Consider the following 20,744-nt stretch of genomic DNA (forward strand, 5'->3'; position numbering starts at 1 on the left):
GTCCATGGAAAGGTGACATGTAGACATCCTGGGGAGACCTGAACTAGAGGAGCCGAAGGACCAAAATATGACTAAAACAGCTCTGGTTAGTCCACTTTCCCCAGCCATGTATGTGACTACCTGGTGACCATGGAAGCAAACCAGCCTGCCCAAATGTGCAAGTGGCAGAAACCAAGAGCATAATAAAATGGTTATTACTTATACCATTTGGGATGGAGTAAGTCTACTTAGTCCAACAGGTAAGTGGACAACATGGAAAAAAGCTTACCCTCACAGCTTTCAATTGAACTGAGTCCTTCTCCTCTGGTAACTGTCCAGCATATCTTGGTTTGAATACCAATCAAATCCATTATTTTGGTATAAATCCGGTACCAACTGGCTAAGATCACCTTTTCAAAGAAAATTCAGATGTCATAAGAAATATTTTTCAAGCCAGGCAATGGTGGCACACTCCTTTAATCCCAGCACTAGAGAGGCAGAGGCAGGTGGATCTCTGACAGCTTGAGGCCAGCCTGGTCTACAGAGAGAGTCCAGGACAGCCAGGGGTATAGAGAGAAACCCTGTCCTAAAATTTTTTATAAAAGAAAAAAATATAGTTTTCATTAATAGAATATGTTTTAGAGATTTTAATGTTTTTTTCTATGTGTCACCTGTTTGGCTCCCTCTACGTCCAGTTAAAGGAGGGTCAGCCTCTTCCACAGACCCTTCAGTAGTCAAGTCTGACTGGTGATGCACAAGTGAGAAGAAAGAAAATAAATCTGCAAAATTTACATTTTTCAAAAATATAAAATTCCATCAAGGAACATAAAAGACCTAAACAAATATATATATATATGTATACATGTTTGTAATCAAATATATATATACATTTAATATAAATTCATTTATCAAATTAGTTTGTAAAGCTAAAACAATCCTAGCCAATTTCTCATTATTCTAGGAAAGTAATAAATAAATAAATAAAAGGAGAATGTCCTAATGAATATAAAGGTCTATCACTGAGAGTAACTGAAATAGTATGTTGCTGGCAGAAGCACACCCACATGGACTGATGCCCTATGTGAAGGCAATGGGCAGCAGCTGGTCCACCTTCCAGACAGAGGCACTCCCAGCCCCAGCCGCTGCCCAGATAGATGGTTGGTAGCTGACAGCTGTCAACTCTGCAGATCTGCTCTAGGCTGAAGAAAGTAATGTACTCAAGGTCACACAGGAAAAACTGCATCCTAGAACAGGCTAATCAATACAAGTGATACATAGTTCAGGGGCCTTTGCCAGAGGAAGGATAGCTGTGCAAAGCTACCCCAGCCCAGTGAACCCATGAATGAGATTCACTAGGGTTTTTGAAGAAACTCCATCATAGCTCAACTCCTTTTTATACCTCCTTCTGTCTCCATCCAACCTCCCTCAGGTATAAACCCAAGGGCACTGATACACTTGCTACAAATAAATTTCTACCTCAGAGTTTACTTTCAGGACCTCCAATGAGGTGAGTCATTGATATGTACACTAATTATGCACATAGAAAAGAAAGCTACTTCAAATCAGTGCAGAGGAAACAGGCCTGTCATCAGTGTAAGTTACAAAGACCAGTGTGACAAAAATAGTATTCTACAAATGCATCAATGCAAACTCCAAATAAGTTAAAAGTATAAATATATAACTATAAAGAATAAATATTTTACATGCATGGTTAAAAGTCATAAATTAATATAAGCATAAAATGTTGCATAGAAAAAATATGCATTCATAGCAAAAATATTTTATTAATGTCATAATGATAAAATCTTATGTATAAAAAAATGAGTCTTTAAAGAAACTCAATAGAAACATATATACAAGAGGGCAAAAATAGGAATTTTTCAAAATAAAAATTGATATTTATATAACACTGAAATGTATACATATACATGAATTGAATAAAATACATACAGTACTTGCAATTTTCTTATCTATTAAAAATAGCAAGGATGCAAATCAGCATTTCCCAAACTGCTGTTGGCAGGGATTCAGTCGGTATAACCTATGTGGAAGGCTTTTGGCAATATGCCCCCAAATCATTACAATACATATTCTGCTAAACTGAAGGTCTATATTCACAAATTTATAGTTTTTTTTTAAAAAAAAATGAATAAATGTTTTGCTGGTAAATTCTGTCAATTAAACACAAACATAGAATTATCTTGGAAGAGGGAATCTTAATTGAGAAAACATTTCCAAAGGTTGACCTGTAAGCCAAGTGTGGGCATTTTCCTGATTAGTTATGGATGTGAGGGCCCAGCCCATGTGAGCAGTGCCCCTTGTGGCCAGGTAATGGGAAGCAAGCCAGTTAGCAGCACCCTTCCACGGTCTCTTCTTCAGTTCCTGCCTCCAGTTTCCGGCCTTGAATCCCTACTTTGGTTTTCCATTACATAAGCCACATAAACTCTTTCTTCCCCAAGTTCCCTTTGATTGTAAGTGTTTTGTCAAAGCACTAAAACCTAACTAAAGGCAGATGTGTATAATAAAGATTTAGATTCATGGATGTTTGCTACCACTTTGCTTAGAACGTTCACAAGTTTGAAAAGTTAAATTGTCCATAGAAAATGAGCTAAAGGCCACAATAGTACATCATGCATCCAGCCATTAAAAATGACATGATGACATCCATGGCTACACAGAGAAACCCTGTCTTGGAAAAAAAAAAATACACAATGAAGGGGAAGTCGTAGAGAGGGTGGATACAAATACCACAACCAAAAGACAAAACACACACACACACACATAAAAAAAATATTGCATAGTTTTAATCCCATTTTTGTAGTCTACTTGCATATAGTAACAGAAAATATTCAAGAATATTTAAAAATATTCAATATTTGTGAGAAAACACTGAACTGTGGAGGGCATTTGTACTGTTTACTCAATAATCAACCCTAGAGAGGGAAGGATGTTACCCTAGACAGGGAGGATGTTACCCTAGACAGGGAGGATGCAACCCTAGAGAGGGAAGGATTATATCCTACAAAGAAAAGGATTGTTATCTGACAAATGACATGTGACAGTCATGGTCATTTCTTGCTAGGAACTCAACAAATGTAGAGAGCTCCCTCGCTTTCTAATAATGCAACCACAATTACAGTTCCCAGAGATTTAAAATTTCCCCCAATAAACTCCTTCCCATGGCACTTATTTTTTATTAAAAAATGAAATAAAATTTAGTATGGTCAATCAGAACTTAAGAGTTAGGATCACATTTAATTTTTAAAAAGCATTTTTTTTTCTACGAAAAAAAATCCCAACTGATAATAATAACTTACCTCAGGGTAAAGATTAAACCTTTTTAATGTGTTAATAACAAGGGGATATTCAGTCAGCTTGTCATTCATTATCATCCATACTCCATTTAAAAATGAGGGTGCTTCCACAATAGTCTTGAAGTAAGAATAATAAAGCCCCTAAAAAAAGGATACGCTCCAGTTACAATAAAAAGTACATAGTTATTCAACTTCTTAGATTACAAATATTTAAAATACACTGGTTTTGAAAAACTAAGCACTCAAGCAGGTAATAGCTACAATTAATTTCACAGGTTTCTGATCACTTATAAACTCTTAGGTTGTAAAAAAGTACAGAATTTCATCTTAATTGAAATAATTAAATGGAAAAATAGCTTCAAAAATAGTTTCAGAATTTAAATATGTATACATGTAATTCAGTGCATGCAATGTATGAAGTCTATTCAATACTCAAACTGACATCAATCTTTTCTCCTCCAAATTTACATTCAAAAACACAAATGTGATTTTTAAAAGACTGCAGATTATACACATTCCTGTCAAACAATAATTTTACAGATCATTTTCTCCCATAGCAACTTGGTATAGAGTGAACCCTGGGGACTGCGAACAGTTGTATTTTGAGGGAAATAGGAATGTTTAGAGGGACATGCTACTTTCTAAAGGTTTGTAACAACCTTTAGAAATGGCATGAGATACACAATGAGGCAGGGCTGAAGATGTGGCTTACGTGGCTCAGTGCTCCCAGCACACAGGACACTCTGAGCTGTAACCCCAGCACTTGAAAAGTGAAGGCAGGTGGGACAAGAAGTCAAGGTCATCCTGACTACAAAGTCAGTCTGAGGCAGTTAACCAATTAATTAATTAATTAATTAATCACAAAATCCCCTCAGAGTTCATGAAGCTCAGGCAAAGTCCGAGAGGCAGTGTAAAGGACACAGAGGGATAGAGGGCAAATGCCACCTTCTCTGCAGTTTCACTGGAGTGGACAGCCTGCCAGGCCCTGAACATAGGAAGGTAACTTTCTTATTACCCAGAATGTGCCAGAGAGAGGAAGCTTGATTCTGCCTGGAGTTAGGTCTCACGTAATCCTTTCTAAAATTATATTTCCTACTGTATTAAGTTGACAAGGTCTCTAAACCTTTCTTGTCGGCCAGCGCTGGTGAATATGGTCTCATTGGGAAGAGGGTTCTTAATGATATAATCAAGTTCAAGTAAGGACAGAGCAGATTATGGTGACTCTAAATTGAACACAACATTAAGACACGGAAAGACAGATGGAAAAACATGAAGAACAAAACGATATGAAGAGGACAGAAGCAGAGACTGAAGAGTGATGCAGCAACAAGCCAAGGAAACACAGACAGTCAGCAAACCCAAGCTGGCCTCAGGAGAAGTTTGCCTTGCTGACTGGCTCCCTTCTAGACTCTGAGCTGTCAAAAAGCAGATTCCCATTGTTTTCATTCAACGGAAGACCCTGTTACTGAAGTTTCCCCAGGCTCCTCAAGCTACTTACTGTAACTACCCTGCTCTGTGAGTGTCATTTTAGAAACATATTAACATTTATTTAATCACAAAACACACAACTTTCAATATTTAAGTAACAAAAATAAAGAAAAAAGGTTAATTATTTATCAAATTGGAAGAGAATAGCAAGTAATCCTACCAGGCATTCTAAGTGGAGCACAGCATAGCATTGAGACAGGCTATGAGGAAACCCTGAATTTTGTTTAATAATTATATTTCTAGTAATGAATTTGACATTTTCATTCTATTAAATAAATAATTTGGAATTAATACTCTCAGAGTAAAGCAAATTTAATATCAATGAAAATAGATCATATTCTAATTTTATTTTTAAAAATCTTAATATAAATTCCTGACTTCCTGCTTTTTGTTTAAAAAACAAAAAGGTTGCTAATTCTGCTCACTAAACATCCAAGGCTCAGTAGCCCATGCAGTAGCAAAGGAGCTCCAGCAGCACAGAGGCCTGCTCTCTACATGCCATCTGCAACTGAAAAGAACTAAGGCTCCTTGGAAAGCTGGCTGCCCGAAGGCCTCTGTAGGAGCTGTCATGCAGCACCCCAAATTAAGAAGGCCCTGGACACCAAGGAAACACTAGTGAGGTCACACTGAGGGTCAGCACAGCCAACAACAAGACAATGGCCAGCTCCAAACACCAAAGGTTACACAATATGGGCCAATGAGTCTGCTGATTCTGACTAGAAGATGTGAGAGGATTAATTTATTTTTATGAAAAAAAATGTAAATAAAAGAACTGATCATCTTGCTGACTTTTCACTAAGAAGTAAGCCTCAGAGAAAAACTGAAGCCACAATGCAGGAAAATTCTTTACAGAGTTACAAGTCAGCATTTTAAGAAAAATAATGACAAGTGTGTATTCCAACAAGATGAGTGAACTACCTGAATGGCTGGGCATTAAGAAGGACTCAGCCGGACCATTCCTTAAGCTGCTCCCCAGAATGATCATCTGGGAAGGCAACAGGTGTGTACTTAAATGCTACAATAAAAGTGTGAAGCACCAGCTGGGAATTTTTCCTACCTGAAAAGGAGTCATATTTTCCGTTAGTTTTCAGAAGACAAAGGAAATGGGAATCAAGTGAAAATGTGAGTTACAATGGACATTTTTATGTAACATATGTATGTATACTATATGTATGTTGAGGCATTGGTAGAGAGATGGATAGACAGACAGAGACAGATGATAGATAGATGAATAGAAGATAGATGATAGACAGAAGATAGATGGGTGATAGGTAGATAGATAATGATAGACAGATAGACCAGACAGATAGATAGATGATAGACAGGTGGCTCCTCAATAGATAAATGGTAGAAAAACAAACAGAAAGAGGGACTTAGAGATCAAAGACTCAGCAATACAGCAGCTAAACACAAGTACAGACAGTTTGCATCTTCAGTTTGCATTATCAACTGCTGTCAAGTACCAATCAGCTCGTTCAAACACTGGTTTTAATTTGATGGTGCTAAGAAATCGCTAAAAGTCCTTTGTGGATCTTAGCAGGCACTAGTGCAAGAGTCTAGTGTCCTTTACAGAGATGGACAGGGGGTGTGGAAGGCTGGATGCTGTCTGTTGTTGAAGCTACAAGATGAGCTGGGGCTGTCATGAAATATAGTGTGGCAGAGGCACCTTCAATGAGCCCTTCCAAGGTGTGCCCCTGGGGACAGCACCACACAATTATTGGGAAAGAGAGAGGAGTGAGGGCATGGGAAGGGATAGAGGCAAGCAAGCAGACTTGTAGACAGGCAGACAAATGGAGTAGAGCCATGAGGACAGACAGGGGCAGAGAGAGAAGGGAGAGAATGCCAAGAGAGCTATGGAGTGGCTGGTGGTCCTTTTGTACTCAGCACACACCTGTTGTACCTGGCAGGGTGTGTCCTAAACAATTGCCAGGTCCCTGAGGGCAGGCCAGCAGAACGCCTGTATACTAACATCTACTCCTTTTACTTGGAAATGTGTTGGTAAAACCTTTCATGTCAAAGAGCTTTGAAATATTTTCAGTTCCAAAGTACTACAATGAAATGCTATACACACAAAAAACTAACCATTTCAGTGCGGAAAGCCATTTCCCTTTCCAGTGTGGAGAGGTGAGAAAAATGCCGATCATTTTCAAAGAGGTGCGTTATGTGACTCCTGGAAACATTAAAACAACAAAGCAACAGGGCTGAAGATTATTCCAAAAGCAAAGAGGGCAGTCCTACAGATTGTTGACAGTTTGCAATAAAACTGAAAAACAATTGTATCTATATTTGTTTTCTACCAGGTTTCAACAATTCTCTCCATAAGAAAACACATTCCAATTAGATTTTAACATTAAAATAAACCATAACAATATTTTAAGTGATGTACTATAAAACCATAGATCACACTGAATGTGCCATGGGTACTATTCAGAAACTGTCTGGTTCACAAAATGCAGACATTTCTTCACCCAAAAGATTAAAAACATCAATCTAATGCTCAACATGCACACCATATTAATGTTAAGCAAATTAGAGTATCAAATATAGCCTCTTTAATAATGGATAACTTTATATAAAAGTTTTATTATTCTGATCCTGACTTATCAATGAAACTAATCTTTCAGAGGATTGTTGTATAAATAAGATACATTCATCCTTAAGATACAGAAGCTAGTCTTTTAAATACATGGGATATAGCGTTTGTAAGTTATAAACATTTGCATAATATATATCATTGAAGAAAAACAATCTTACCAGTGCAATAGGGCTGCAAAGGAAGCTGAAAGAAAAAGAAATTTATATTATTATTTTAGCATAAAAAAAGATTTTCTCCTTACAGATAAGCACTTCAATGAAATCCAGCACATTCAGAGCCAAATGGCTGCAGTCCACACAAACACTCCCAAGATACACTTCTAAAGCCTGAGCTGTGGAAAACTTGAACCAGGCTTAGCATGTTAGCATTGAGGAGAAACTACTGACCCTTCAAAAAAAGTACTGAGGCTAAGCCTACACAACACCAACAGACCAGCTCAGGCTCTAGCTACAGTTTTTATTCACTCACTCACTCAGTCTGCAAAATACATGAGGTCCTATTATTGCCAGACATTGTACAAGAACTATTAGATGGAAACCACTACAAAAAGACCTCATAGCAACAGAATCAATAGATAAAGATTCCTTAGAACAAAAAACCACAATGACTAGTAGAGCCAGCATTACAATTGAGATACACAAAGTACCACTACCTTTTTTTTTTTTTAACTACCTCAGTGCCTGGATTTGTTTTATGGGAAGTCCCACTATTATTTATAGATATAGTAATATAAAATGGAAGGAGAAAATAAGAGGCAGAGAAAGAAAGACTCAGAGCAAGGCTAACAATAACACAGAGCACATCACAGATCAGTTCACTTTCTGCCCAAGTACAAAGATCACTGCAAACTGCAGATTTTAGACTTTGTCTCCATAAACATAGTATACACACACAGTTATTCCAATCACTTTTCAATTACCCTTGAGAAAAATTCTATCAGCTAGTACAAAGGGAGGAGCTCTTATCCTCAAAGCTTGGGACAAGAAGTGTTTCAAATTTTAATCTTTTTTATTTTGAAATATCTGCTTGTATATAATAAAATAGTTGGAGACAGCACCAGTGTCTGGACAAATCCACTTATGTCTCTGAAATACTGTTACAGTCAGAAGGTGCTTTTACATGGTACTTTCAGGATGAAGGTCAGGGGTAATAGTTTCCACCTGTGCCCAATGTTAACACTCAAAGTGCTTCAGACTTTGGATTGCAGATTCGAAATATTCACCCTATTCCTATTTTAAATTTTTTCTAATGTCCATGAAATAATTTATATGCAAATGTACAATACTGGTAATGTATAAATATATGAAAACTAATCTGTGATACATTTGTTTAGCTCATTTTCTTTCAATTTATTAATTATAGTATTTTCAGCTTATCATTTAAAATTTTCCATTTCAGACAGTATTATTAGCAAATGCTAATTTTTCTGTTTTATAATTTTACCATTAGCATCTTCTACTTGGCCAACATAACATTCTAGAATATCTGGTAAAAACAGACATGCTAGGCTTGATTTCTTACTTGAACAAGTTTCATCATCTATTCTGTAGTGAAAATGAGGATTTACTTTGTGTTCTCAAAAGTATCATACTCTCTTGGGAAAAGGATGGAAGATGCCAGATGTTTTTAGTTCCTTTAATCAGCTTCCTTAGCACCAGTGTGGACAATAGGAAATCCTGGCATTACTGGCACATGAATGGCACTTTTTCAATCTCTTCCTTTCAAGTTAGTGATAACACCCAAACATTACACACCTACCCAGCACTTTGGATGAGCTTTACCTACAGGAAATCAATAAATCTACACAGCTTCCCTGCTGGGGTAGGCGTAAGTGCTCAGTTACGAAGAACTGGGGCACACTGCGGGTGAGTAACTTGCTGAATGATACACCATGGATTGGGCAAATGGAAAAGCTAATGATCGAGGCTGAAGACTTCTGAGCTAAGATCCACAAACTGTACGGCCTCTGTAGAAGAGGACAGAAGGGAAGACAGTGCCAAATTCTCAGTCACCTTGGCCATAAATAATTCTTAATCCCAGCCCCTTTTTATTTTAAATAGAGAAGAAAAAATTGCTGCAATGCATCCCTCAATACAGCAAATATACTTTTTAGACACTATTAATTATTAGATGGGGAGAAGGCTCAGAGCAGAGAATATTTGCCACAAAAGTGTGATGATCAACCCAGCACCACATGAAAAGCTGGGTGTGGTAGTCAGCAGCATTTGTAAGCCCAGCACTGGAGAAACAGAAAAGGGAGGATTTCCAGGGCTCATGGGCCAGCCAGCTTAGTCTAATTTTCAAGCCCCAGCCCATTGAAAGACTCTTGTCTCCATATAACAAAATGGACAGCTCTTGAAAAATAACACCCATGCTTCTTCTGGCATCCACAGGTGCAAGCTCATAGACACAGGCACACAGAGACACACAGCTGAGACACAGACTCACACACATATACAGGCAGGCTTGAGCGCACACACACACAAAATGTATAAAAGTGTATAAAAAAGAATGTATAATGTGTAAAAAGAACTCTTATATTAAAATCTGGAGATAAATTTATTTAAAATGTGTATATTGTGTCACTTGAAGTTACAGTATGGCTTTGTGTACAGTTATAGTACTGCTTTGTGAACATGTGATTTAGGAATAAAGACAAAGTGACAGAAACTTCTAAAAGCATTTCTGTAATTTTCTTGGCATCAAAAAAGAATATTCTAAAAAAAAAGAATATTCTAACTTATTTTCTCTAAATTTGTATCCGTTAATTATTAACCCTTTTATACTTGATGTGTGTGTTGGTGGAAAAGGTCTAACAAAATAGATAACCCATTTCTCTCCACTTAAACAGATATGTTCTTTTTGTGTTCTCAGTTTTTCTTATTTAAAAAACAAATCTGCTGATTAAAAACAACAACTGAAAGAAGGTTAAGGAAAGGTGATTGCATAGGATCTCACTCCTTACCATCATGGTTTTGAAAGCCCTCTCAGTTGGGCTGGAAGCATTGTATGGCCCAGGCCAAAGCTCAGTCAGAGCTGGGCTTTTACCTTAACTCTTGACGGTTAAGTACTTTGTAGCAGGTTCTATGTTACAATTTTCTATGTATCAATTTTCAATCCTGCAGGATTTGAGGTGAAACATTATAAATAAAACTCGAAGTCTCTTCTTGCAGCTAGATTCTAGCTAAACAAGATAGAGCCTCACTGTCCTGTAGACCAGAGTTTAGAAACAAAGTTCCTAGTATTCATTAGCCTGAGGATACAGCTGGGGTGCAAATGACTTAGAAGCTACTGTGTCTAACTAAGAGTGATGGGAGGATATACACGAAACCCTAACCCTGTCTTGGTAGTAAAGAAGCTAAATTGAACCTTCTGTTAGACACCCACCTCTACGTAAATCTTTTCTCCTTTACTCCCTGCAAGTTAGACAGATCGTTGAAGCCAAGTCTCAGGATTTCCTGCCACATCGGTGAGCAGAGTAGCCCTGAGTTTTCTCAGCTTACTGGGCCAGCCGCAGGGTGGGAAGCATGCAAGTGGATCTTCTGCCCTACTGGAGCGCTTGACAACCACATTTCTCCTGCCCAAACCATATTTCACCTGCCCAATGCTGACTCCACATTCCAACCACAGCCCAAGAATCCAAGGACAGCTGGGAAGGAGTCAGGTATGTGCCAGGTATAAGGTGACGTTTAGGGGGTTCCAGAGACCCTCCCTTGAACATTAAGAGTCCATTGTATTGCTCTTGGTTACACTGCTGATGGTGAGACCCAAGCACTAAAGACATACTGAGTCACACAAAGGACATGGATTGAGCTGGTACTGACCAAAAAGCTTCATCCTACTACTCAGCTCTCACAGTGCTGGAAGGTTCTATGCTTGGTACATAATCAGCAGTTTTATCCAGCTCTGAACCCTGTAAGCAAGCTACAATAATTACTGCCCTGTCAAGACATGCCACTGATGAAATAGTGGCACAAATATTATAAGAGTAATCAATCAGTTTCTGGTTGAATTTAAAGCCTAAGCCACAAGACAGAAGTCACACCTGGTATGATTAACTGAGCCAAGAACCTATGGTTAGTCAGGTCACAGGCCTTTGAGGAAAACCTACTACTATTATCCCGCTAAATGAACATGGTAATAAAATGCCTCTTAAGTTACCTTATACCCATACATTACTTTGCTGCTCAACCCTCACCAGGGAAGCTTCTTGTTCTGGTAGATGGTGACTGATACCTGGACCCACAACTGCTCAACGTGCAGACAGAGAATAAGAGACTGTGGAGTGCTCAGCTCTAAATGGGACATCTCTAATGCATCCCCTTCCTCCAAAGCTCAGCAATCACTGCCAAAGAGAATTCAGAAAGACTGGAGAGCCAGCGGAAGCAGATCTCTGAAGCAAAACAGTATTTGCCAGGCATGGCAAAGCCTTGAACACACAGATTCAGGGGCTATCCAAGATATTCACAAGATCCAGACAGCCAAAATTCCAGCATGCTGGGTGAGTGGCCCTACCCCTAGTTGCGGAAATACTAGCAAAGGTTTCCTGCTGTGGGAGAGAGACTGGATTTTCTTCAGGGCTGTGTCCTCTGGGCGGCTTTCCATCCTCCTTAGGCTATCCTGCATCCATGCATACTCACACTGGCCCCACTAAGTGAAGAAAGTGGGGTTTAAACTAAGCAGATAAAGTTGAGAGGAAAAGTTGGGATGGGGGTGGACAAGGAAGGAATGGGAGATGGATTTGATCAAAACATATATGTATGTATGAAATTTTCAAACAATAAAGTCATGAAAATTATGTGTATCATCAATTGTGAAATACCTAAATCAAAAATATGTTTAAAAAAATAAAAAAGGGTCCAAGACTATTTCTTTAGGTCCTGATGGGTCCCCAGTGGCAAGGTAGGTGTCAAAGCAGGTAGGGAAGGGAATCAACTGGACAACCCCTGGGTCAGGAGAGAAAGCAAACAGCCAAGCCTTCCTTCTTAATGGCACGGCCCAGTCCTGTTCACCTTCTTCCTGCACCCGGACATCTGCCCACCACTCAGTCCCTCAGCAGAACAGCAGACACCGTGGGCCTTCCTGACCCTATCTCTAGGGAATAGCTGAGAGGCAAGGGATTAAGTATCTGCATTTGAAGATCCTCCAGCAGAGTCAATGCTGAAGTTGGGGACCCAGTTCCCTCTCCTTCTGCAAGGCACGAGGGCAGAAGCAAGGAAGCACATGTGGACCTCTCTTTTTGCCCCTGCGTGGTAACCTGCAGGAGCCCCAAGGCTGCAATCAGCCAGTGATCCAACTACAAACAAATTTCCTATGAAGTTGCTTTTTTCCCTTTACACATGTATTTTATAAGTAGTTTCCCTTAAAAAACACAAATTTCTGGGTGTGGTACTGCATGTCTGTTATCCCAGCATTGGGGAGTTCATATGTTCCAGGCTACAGAGAAAGTGTCTGTCTCAAAATCCAGCAATAATAATAAATATTATTATTATTATTATTCTCTATATACTTTCAATTTCCACAACTAGCCTGCATTTATCCTCACTCTACAATTGAAAAGCTGGGCTTTAGAGGTATTTCCCCCAGAGGCACCTGGGTCTCCTTCCAAATGGCAGAGTTCCCTCCTTACCATTTGTGGACATTAGGTGAGTGTATCTAATAACTATATGCATATGAAGAAGTGTATTCTAAACACAAAATTAATGTAAAACATCAACACAGCCTATCCTGAACTCAAGTTAATTTTTATGAAAGCATGCTCACACATTCTGGTCTCCTTAAACCTCAAAATGGTGAAATTGATATTACAAGATTAAAGGCACTTCAACACCCATCTAGACAAGGCTTCTAAATCAACCGGGGACATGTTCTTTATTCATCCATTCTAATACCAGCCACTTCTTACTGTTTAAGCTCAAGATCCACTCTTGAGCTTTTACTTCTCTGTAGATGCTGAAATCATCTTTAAATGGCCTCCCCATTCTACATCAACAAGCATCCTGAAGGATGAAGCCAGTCTGAATGTGTGGCTCTAATTACCTCGCTCACTCCTTAAAAATCTATGACTTCCACACATGGCTCCCAGGATGGGCCCCGTACTCCTGACTATTCCTAGTCATTCCCCACCACAGACCTTTCATTCTCCCAGTACTGAGCAGGCACCTCCTAAAACATTAGGTGCTCAAGTGACTGTGCTTTGCAGCCATCCTCCAAAGTCAAACCTGTGTGTGCATGTGTTGTGTGTGTGTCAGCAAGTGTGTGTGCAGTGTGTGTACGTGTGAGAGAGAGAGACAGAGAGACGTTGTCTCTATAGTACCTAGAAAACAAAACCCAGCTTCTGGGTCCTAAGTTAACAAATAAAAACACTCTTCTTAGGACCCAGTTTAAGGAAAGTCATCCTGAGGCCCACAATGTGCCAGAGCCAACAAACGTCTAAAAGTTCTCTAGACGTGCAACACACATCCAAGAAACCAAGAACACCACTCCAGAAATAATCATCAACTAGTTCGTCCTTGAGGATAACATTTTCAAAGGGTAAGATTTCGGTTCCCGGAACGAATGAACACATTAAGCACTCAAGCAGACATAAAGATCAGTGACCTTCTTAAATCAGTTTATTAAAGGAGAATCCTGGAAAGAGAAGTCAAGGCATGAATACAACTTGGTGTGTGAATGAAAAATGAGGGCTCGACTGCTCGCAGGTATAGCTGAGGAGAAGGTTTTGTTGTAGATACGAGGGACAAAATAGCCAGAAGCATCTGGAAGAGTCCAAACTGAACTGGGCCAGGAGAATAGACCTAGACCAAGCCATGAGAAGAGGAGGGAGAGTGAGAGAGGAAGAGTGAGGAACCAAAGGAGCAACTGAGGAACCTGGAGTCAAGAGGACAGGTACCCAAAATAGCTGGGGAATATAAAAACCAGAGAAGCTGGGGAAAAGGGCTGGAGAGGCTTAGGGCAGGGGCCAGGATATGCCAGCCAGGAGGACTCTGTCTTGTGATTCTGGGGTCCAGCATCTGCTTTGATATGTTAACAGATACCTCAGTTAGCCATTTGTCCTGGGTTTCTTTGAGGCCTAACAGTGTGGATTTAGTAGACATCCAGAAGACAAATACACTAAAGCTAGATATGGACTTGGATTCAACATGACAAAAGAATCTTCATCACCAGTACTGATGGTAGAAGTCAAATAGATGACGGCAATGCACTGACACTTACTGAAGTCTCACTTGCTCCGTGTGCAGTGGGTCACACTCGCTGTACCGTGTGAACATCAGGAGTATAACAGTCAGAGCTTCTCAACCAATGGCCAAAGGTAGAAGAGCTAAAGTCCCTTCGGACAGCCACTTCCTGATGAGCTGTCTTGCTTTGTAGGGACTGTGCTTTTACTCCACTATACAGTATGGTACTCTCACTTTCTGATTGCATCATGATGTAAAAAATGCCTAGGAAGGACTGAGCTAGTTAACATAGAAAACAAGTGAGTGTTCGAGAAAGCAGCATAAGTGACAATAGTACAAACCCTGGTACTGCATTTAAATCCCCAATAGAACTGAATAAAATTAGAGGTACTAGTTTTACTAACTAGCCTAAAGTCTGAAATTCTAGGAATTTCTAATTTATAAATTTTTTTAATGTTCTTTTTCTTGCCTCTGTGATTAAAAGCCATGAGGAGCAACCAGAGGAAGGATGCACTTATGTGTGTTCATGATTTGAGGTGATGTCCTTCACAGCAGGAAGGCACTGACAGTAACAGTGGGCACCTGAGCAGCTAATTCCAGGACTCACAGTCTAGAGGTAGAGATGCCCTCTGGAATGTGGCTGCTGCAGGTGCTATGAACCTCAAGGTCCACCCCTTAGTGACCCATTTTCCTCTAGCTAGACCAACCTCCTAAGGGATCTACACAAACACAACCACCAATAGGAAAAGTAGTATTTCAACACATAAGTTCATGGGAGACATTTAACATTCAACAATAGCAAGTGACTCTGACAGATTGATCAAAGTTGTTTATCACAGAATGACTACAGCATAGGCTGGGTACTCTTTACAAGATTTACACTGAGAACTAAAGGGTTCCATAGTACTCTAGTATCCTGAAGGCCAGCAGTGATTTATTACCTGGGAGCTAGGTGGGAATGCAGAATCTCAGGCCATAGCCTTACCTCCCAGCCAAGAGTCAGCATCTCAAGGAGCCTGAGGTAGACAGAGACAGCTCACTGACATTCCCTGGCAGCCTTCCACATGACTAGGTGGCCTTGGAGCACAGCCATGGGAGGAGCGCTCAACAGGTAAAGGGGCTCGAAGCCATACATTAGTAATAAACCCTCAAATGGTTCATACAGTCCATACTTTGAGAAGTGGTACAGTTAAGGTGGCAAGTCCAGGAAGAAGAACAAGGTGACAATTCATTCAGGGACAATGAAGAGACCTGGAAGATGGTGTCAAAAGGGGATTAGGAAAAAGAAAATGTAAATTCAAAAGGTAACGCTGAGTAAGAAACTTAAAACTTGGTGGCTACAAATGAAAATTAAGAAAGGGAAAGAGTTAAAATTCAAACTCCCTTCTTGTAAGAAGGCCCTTTCTAAGAAACACTTTGCAGGTTTTATAAGACATCACTGAGTTAGTCTCTGAGTGGCATTTGCAGAGTACAAATGGAGGAGGGGTCATCTCAGCTCTAGGGATTTATGTAGGACCCAAAGCTTTAGCACTAGCACAGCCTTCATCCGATGCCACTGCAACAGTGATTTTCTGCCTATTTTCCATTTCACTTTTAATCTTCCTGTTCCACAAACATCAAAGCCTTGATAGGTTTGATCCCTTTCACTTGTTCCTTCCTTGGGACTGGGGGAAATGTTCTATTCTTAATAGGAAAAGAAAGCATAAGCTCAATTTACTAATACAGACATTAAGTCTCAAAATGAGAAGCAAAGCTGCTTTTAAAATTCACAGCCTTGATTTAAAGAAACCACTTCTATTAAGATATAAAAATCACTGTGGTATATGGGATGATGATCAACTTTGGTTAATTCGAGTCTCCTAATACATTTGGCATTGAGCAAAACAGTATTTGACAACAGCTAAAAAAAAAAAAACCAAAACAACAAAAAAATAAAAACCTAAGAAACCTGAAGCCTGGCAAAGTGGTGCATGTCTGTAATCCCAACACTTAGGAAGACAGAGGCAGGCAGATCTCTGTGAGTTCACGACCAGCCTGATCTACAAAGTGAGTCCAGGACAGCCAGGGCTGTTATACAGAGAACCTTGTCTCAAACAAAACAAAACAAAACAAAAAAACCAAAACCTGGGGCTGGAGAGATGGCTCAGTGGTTAAGAGCACTGTCTGCTCTTCCAGAGGTCCTGAATTCAATTCCCAGCAACCACATGGTGGCTCAAAACCATCTACACTAGGGTCTGATGCCCTCTTCTGGCAGGCAGGTGTACATGCAGAAAGAGTGCTCATATACATAAAATAAACAAAATCTTAAAGAAAAAAAACCTTGAAAACTCCTAGTTATAATAATAATATCTAATGTCTGCTCATTAATATTAAACAAAAGTGATCTAGGAGTCTATTTAAAGAACCTGTGGCTTTTGTTTCCCCAGGAGGCCCAAGGTCTCATGCAGCAAAGATATAATAAACCGTGGGAGAGATCAGGTGTCCCTGACTCCAAGTTCAGACATGAAAATGTTGAGCACATTAGACAAAAGAGTGAAATGACACACAAAGAAATGTCTTAGAAATCACAACAGTGCCAAAGACAAAACGATGTGTTCTAAACTGAATATACGCAGATAACAAAGCACAGAAAGTATGTGCTGCCATCCCAGACAGCACGACGGGCATTCTAAACAGAAAAAACACACAAAGTCAGCTTGCATATGGTTTCAATATGAATTGATGTACAAATTCTAGAGTAGGCAATGCATGATTACACAAGACATGTTTTAAAAGCAGTGAATTCTGTCTTCCTTTAAAAATCTTAGCCTTACACAAATATTTCTGAATCAAACAAAAATCCGCATTGATAATTTCCATTAAGTTAACTTCTTCATGGGCAACACACAATGTATTTTACTGTTTTAAGGACAAATAAAGTACACAACCAAAATAGTAAGCTTCTGAGCATTCAGAGGGAAACTGCAAAACCTGATAAATCCAGTAGGTAAGGTGTAGAATACACGTCTCTCAGTATAGAACAAGATACAAAGAAAAATACAGATATGTACACACACACACACACACACACACACCTAAATATATAAATACAAGGGAGAAAAACAACCAATAGTCTATTCAACTATGATGCCTCTGAACTAAAACAATGACCATCATGGAACAATATCCAAAGTGCAATGGTGGCACACATATCTTGGTCGTAAACAACAGCTAAATGGACCTAAGGCCCACTCAACCTCATCTTTATCAATCACAACAATCTCCCAAATTGAACATTCACCTAGGCTGCAAACTCTGAAAGTGACTGGCCAACTTACACAGACACTGTGTTCTAAGATCCACTGGAAGCTGCAGTTAATGAGGATTTAAACCACCTTCTCCTTATCAGAGTGTGAGGCAAACCAAATTCTGCCAATGCTTTGGGTGACAGTTATGTCAACAGTCACCTCTACATTAGGTTACAATTATAAAACAGGAACCAAATATTCCTCTTGTGATGGCTACAGTACTAGAGGGCACACCTAACAATCAGCAAAATCAGAAGTATGTCAAACATGGGGAAAGACAAGAAACTAATAAGATGGACAACTTAACTGCTCATTAAGAGCCCTAGAGAAAGAAGGGATATTAGGTCTCAAACCTGAAACAAAAGGCTAACTGAAATGCCTATTCACATATCAAAGTAGACTGGCCCAGGTTCTCCCAGCATCCCTCAGTCCCTACTTGTTACAGGGTCCTCCTGACTGGTATACCCAGCTTCCTAACCTCTCCAGCTCAGGTGCTGGGCTGCACTTCCTCCAGCTGGTCCCCTCTATGTACCGCAGCAATTTGGGTTAGGGTACAACCTAACCTAAAGGTTAAGTGCCTCTACTTAACCTTTCTCTTTTACCTTTCAGCCTCTTGCCCTCTTAACCACCGCTCCTGGCTCCCCTCTCTTTGCTCTCCCCTCCACTCTGCTGGTCATATCCACTCTGGACTCTCCCAGTTACCTCTGCCTCTGTCTCTGCTCTCCCTTGTGTCTATAACAAAAACCTCAACCCCTTAGAAACAGCCATGTCCTCCTTTTATTTCTTTTCTCTTTCAACCATGAGAAAATAAAGTATCATTCTACAACTATTGTAGACTGACGCATTCTCAGAATTAATTCTACTTTTAATATATGCTTATTAAATGACTCTTGATTGGATTATAAAAGATCACCAACAGAGAACTGATTTCTTCATGGGATTAAAGATATGGCTCTAGAAACGAATTAAATTGACTAGTTTTGATTGCTAGTAAGCACTGGAATGAAGAAAACCAACTAACCGTTTCCTAGAAATGGTCCAATGGTAAATTACAGCCAATTGCAAAAGATGAGCCCAAAGCATAAGTTTAGAAACAAGTACATAAATAACAAAGCTTTGTAGTCTATGAAATGCAAATGTCATTAACTAAACTTACAAGCGACATTAATATACCTTTGCATTCATTAAGAGATATTACACAGTACAGTAGGATAAGGACTTAGATGACCAAACTTTAGTATACATTACCTTTAGCATATTTAAGTGATTATAAACATGCTTAAGAGTTAACCATAAGTCTATTCTAGAAAGGGGATAAAAAACCCCACATTTCCAGTTTTTTTCCTCTGGCTTTGATGGGATTCCTGTAATTAGCACAAGCACACCCTCACAGCTGCTTGCTTAGCTGAGTCCAAGTTCCTGCCTGCAAATCAGCACAGGAGATGGCCAGGGTTCCCTGAGCTTCACACTGGAGCTTCTCTCTCCCTGCAGACCAGCCTCTAGCCTGCTTTCTTCGCATTCTTCATCCTGGTATCTCTATGTATAATTCCTCTTTTCCTTACCTCTTCTGAAGAAAGAAACAAGGAAGAAGTAGGGGCCATGCACAAACTTCGAGGTTTCTTACAACTGGCCAGAGGATTCATGTATCCTCTTGCGGAATGCTCACTAGATGAAACACTGCATAGCAACTAAGAACAAGATTCAGAAGACATGGGGCTTGGGTTCAAATCCTGACCTTAATAACTCCAGAGTGACCTTGTATAAGTTATGTTACTAAGCACCTAAATACTTCAGAGTTCTTTTATAGTAATTATGATAATCACAATGCCATGGTCAGGCCCACGTCTACTGAGAAATGAGTTTGTCTGCAGCACTGGGAACAAAGCAGGGTATAGGAAGATACTCCACACCACACCCCCACCTCCCAGTCCTGGTGTAAGATGCTATTTGTGGGGTATGAAGTCAATCACTCTGATTCTGAATACTACCCATCTGCTGGAAACGCACCATTTTCTATTCCACTTGGAGCTTTTGTCTTTCCACCACCTTACTTTTCAAAAGTGGAGATCCCATAAACACCTGAGGAGTTGTGCCTGAGATGCAGTCCTTGCTCTTCTCCATCACACCTGTCCTGTTCTGCATCCTTACGGTCTTCACTGTCTGTCCTAGAAAATAACTCTTCCCCTCCCTCACACCACCAATCCATTCCCAAGTTCTACCTGTTTCACCTCCAAAATCCATCTGAAATCTGTCCTCTTCTTACCCTCTCCACAGCCATGCCCTTTATTCATGCCAACAGCTCCTGTAGGCCCTGGAAGAGCCACACTTCGGGGATGAGGGCAGAGGTCGGGCACGGGGGTCAGGGGGAGGCAGGGTTCCTGCTCTAGCTTTGCATTACTTGACCTATTTTTGTAGAACAGATTCTCAAAATTAAAATGTAAACATGGCCCTGTCTTGCTCAACATTCCTCAGGGGCTTTCCACTGCCACAGGAATAAACCCAGCTCCAGGTCCATATCTGGTCCACAGGCCACCTCTCCTCCTTAACAGTGTTGAGGCCTGTCCCTTTCTTCCCAGGTGCTCTTGCCTAACATCAAGAATGCATCCTCTCATCCTCTACACAGTTCACACCAGCTCAGCCTTGAGACAGGTCCTATTGCTTCTCCACCCTACAGCTAAGGTCAAGAACAAGGCCCTTTCCTATGGCCTTTCATGGCTTTATTAAAGTCTATATTCCCTGGTTTTAGGATTTCATTTGTTCACTTTGCTTCACTTTCCCCAACACAGAAGCTCTTCCTATCCTCCAATGCACAAAGTATAACTAACTACGCACTTATTCTTCTTACTTTGCACTTATTTTTCTTACTTCCAGTAGCTAAGTTCCAAAAGAGTAGGCAGCAGTT

At 39.9% G+C, this 20,744-nt stretch overlaps 1 protein-coding gene across 1 annotated transcript in view; it reads right to left on the reverse strand.

Annotated features, from left to right (window-relative positions):
- The window catches only part of Dpy19l1 (dpy-19 like C-mannosyltransferase 1), a 102,911-nt gene that overhangs the window by 77,377 nt on the left and 4,790 nt on the right, over positions 1 to 20,744 (reverse strand). Inside the window, exons 2-5 of the mRNA XM_060371061.1 lie at positions 7,536 to 7,560; positions 6,864 to 6,951; positions 3,297 to 3,434; positions 269 to 389 (exon numbers count right to left, since the gene is read on the reverse strand). Of these exons, the coding sequence (XP_060227044.1) occupies positions 269 to 389; positions 3,297 to 3,434; positions 6,864 to 6,951; positions 7,536 to 7,560 (372 nt within the window). The remainder of the gene's footprint in view (positions 1 to 268; positions 390 to 3,296; positions 3,435 to 6,863; positions 6,952 to 7,535; positions 7,561 to 20,744) is intronic.

The sequence above is a fragment of the Meriones unguiculatus genome, chromosome 1 (assembly GCF_030254825.1).
Source record: "Meriones unguiculatus strain TT.TT164.6M chromosome 1, Bangor_MerUng_6.1, whole genome shotgun sequence".
Classification (NCBI taxonomy): Eukaryota; Metazoa; Chordata; class Mammalia; order Rodentia; family Muridae; genus Meriones; species Meriones unguiculatus.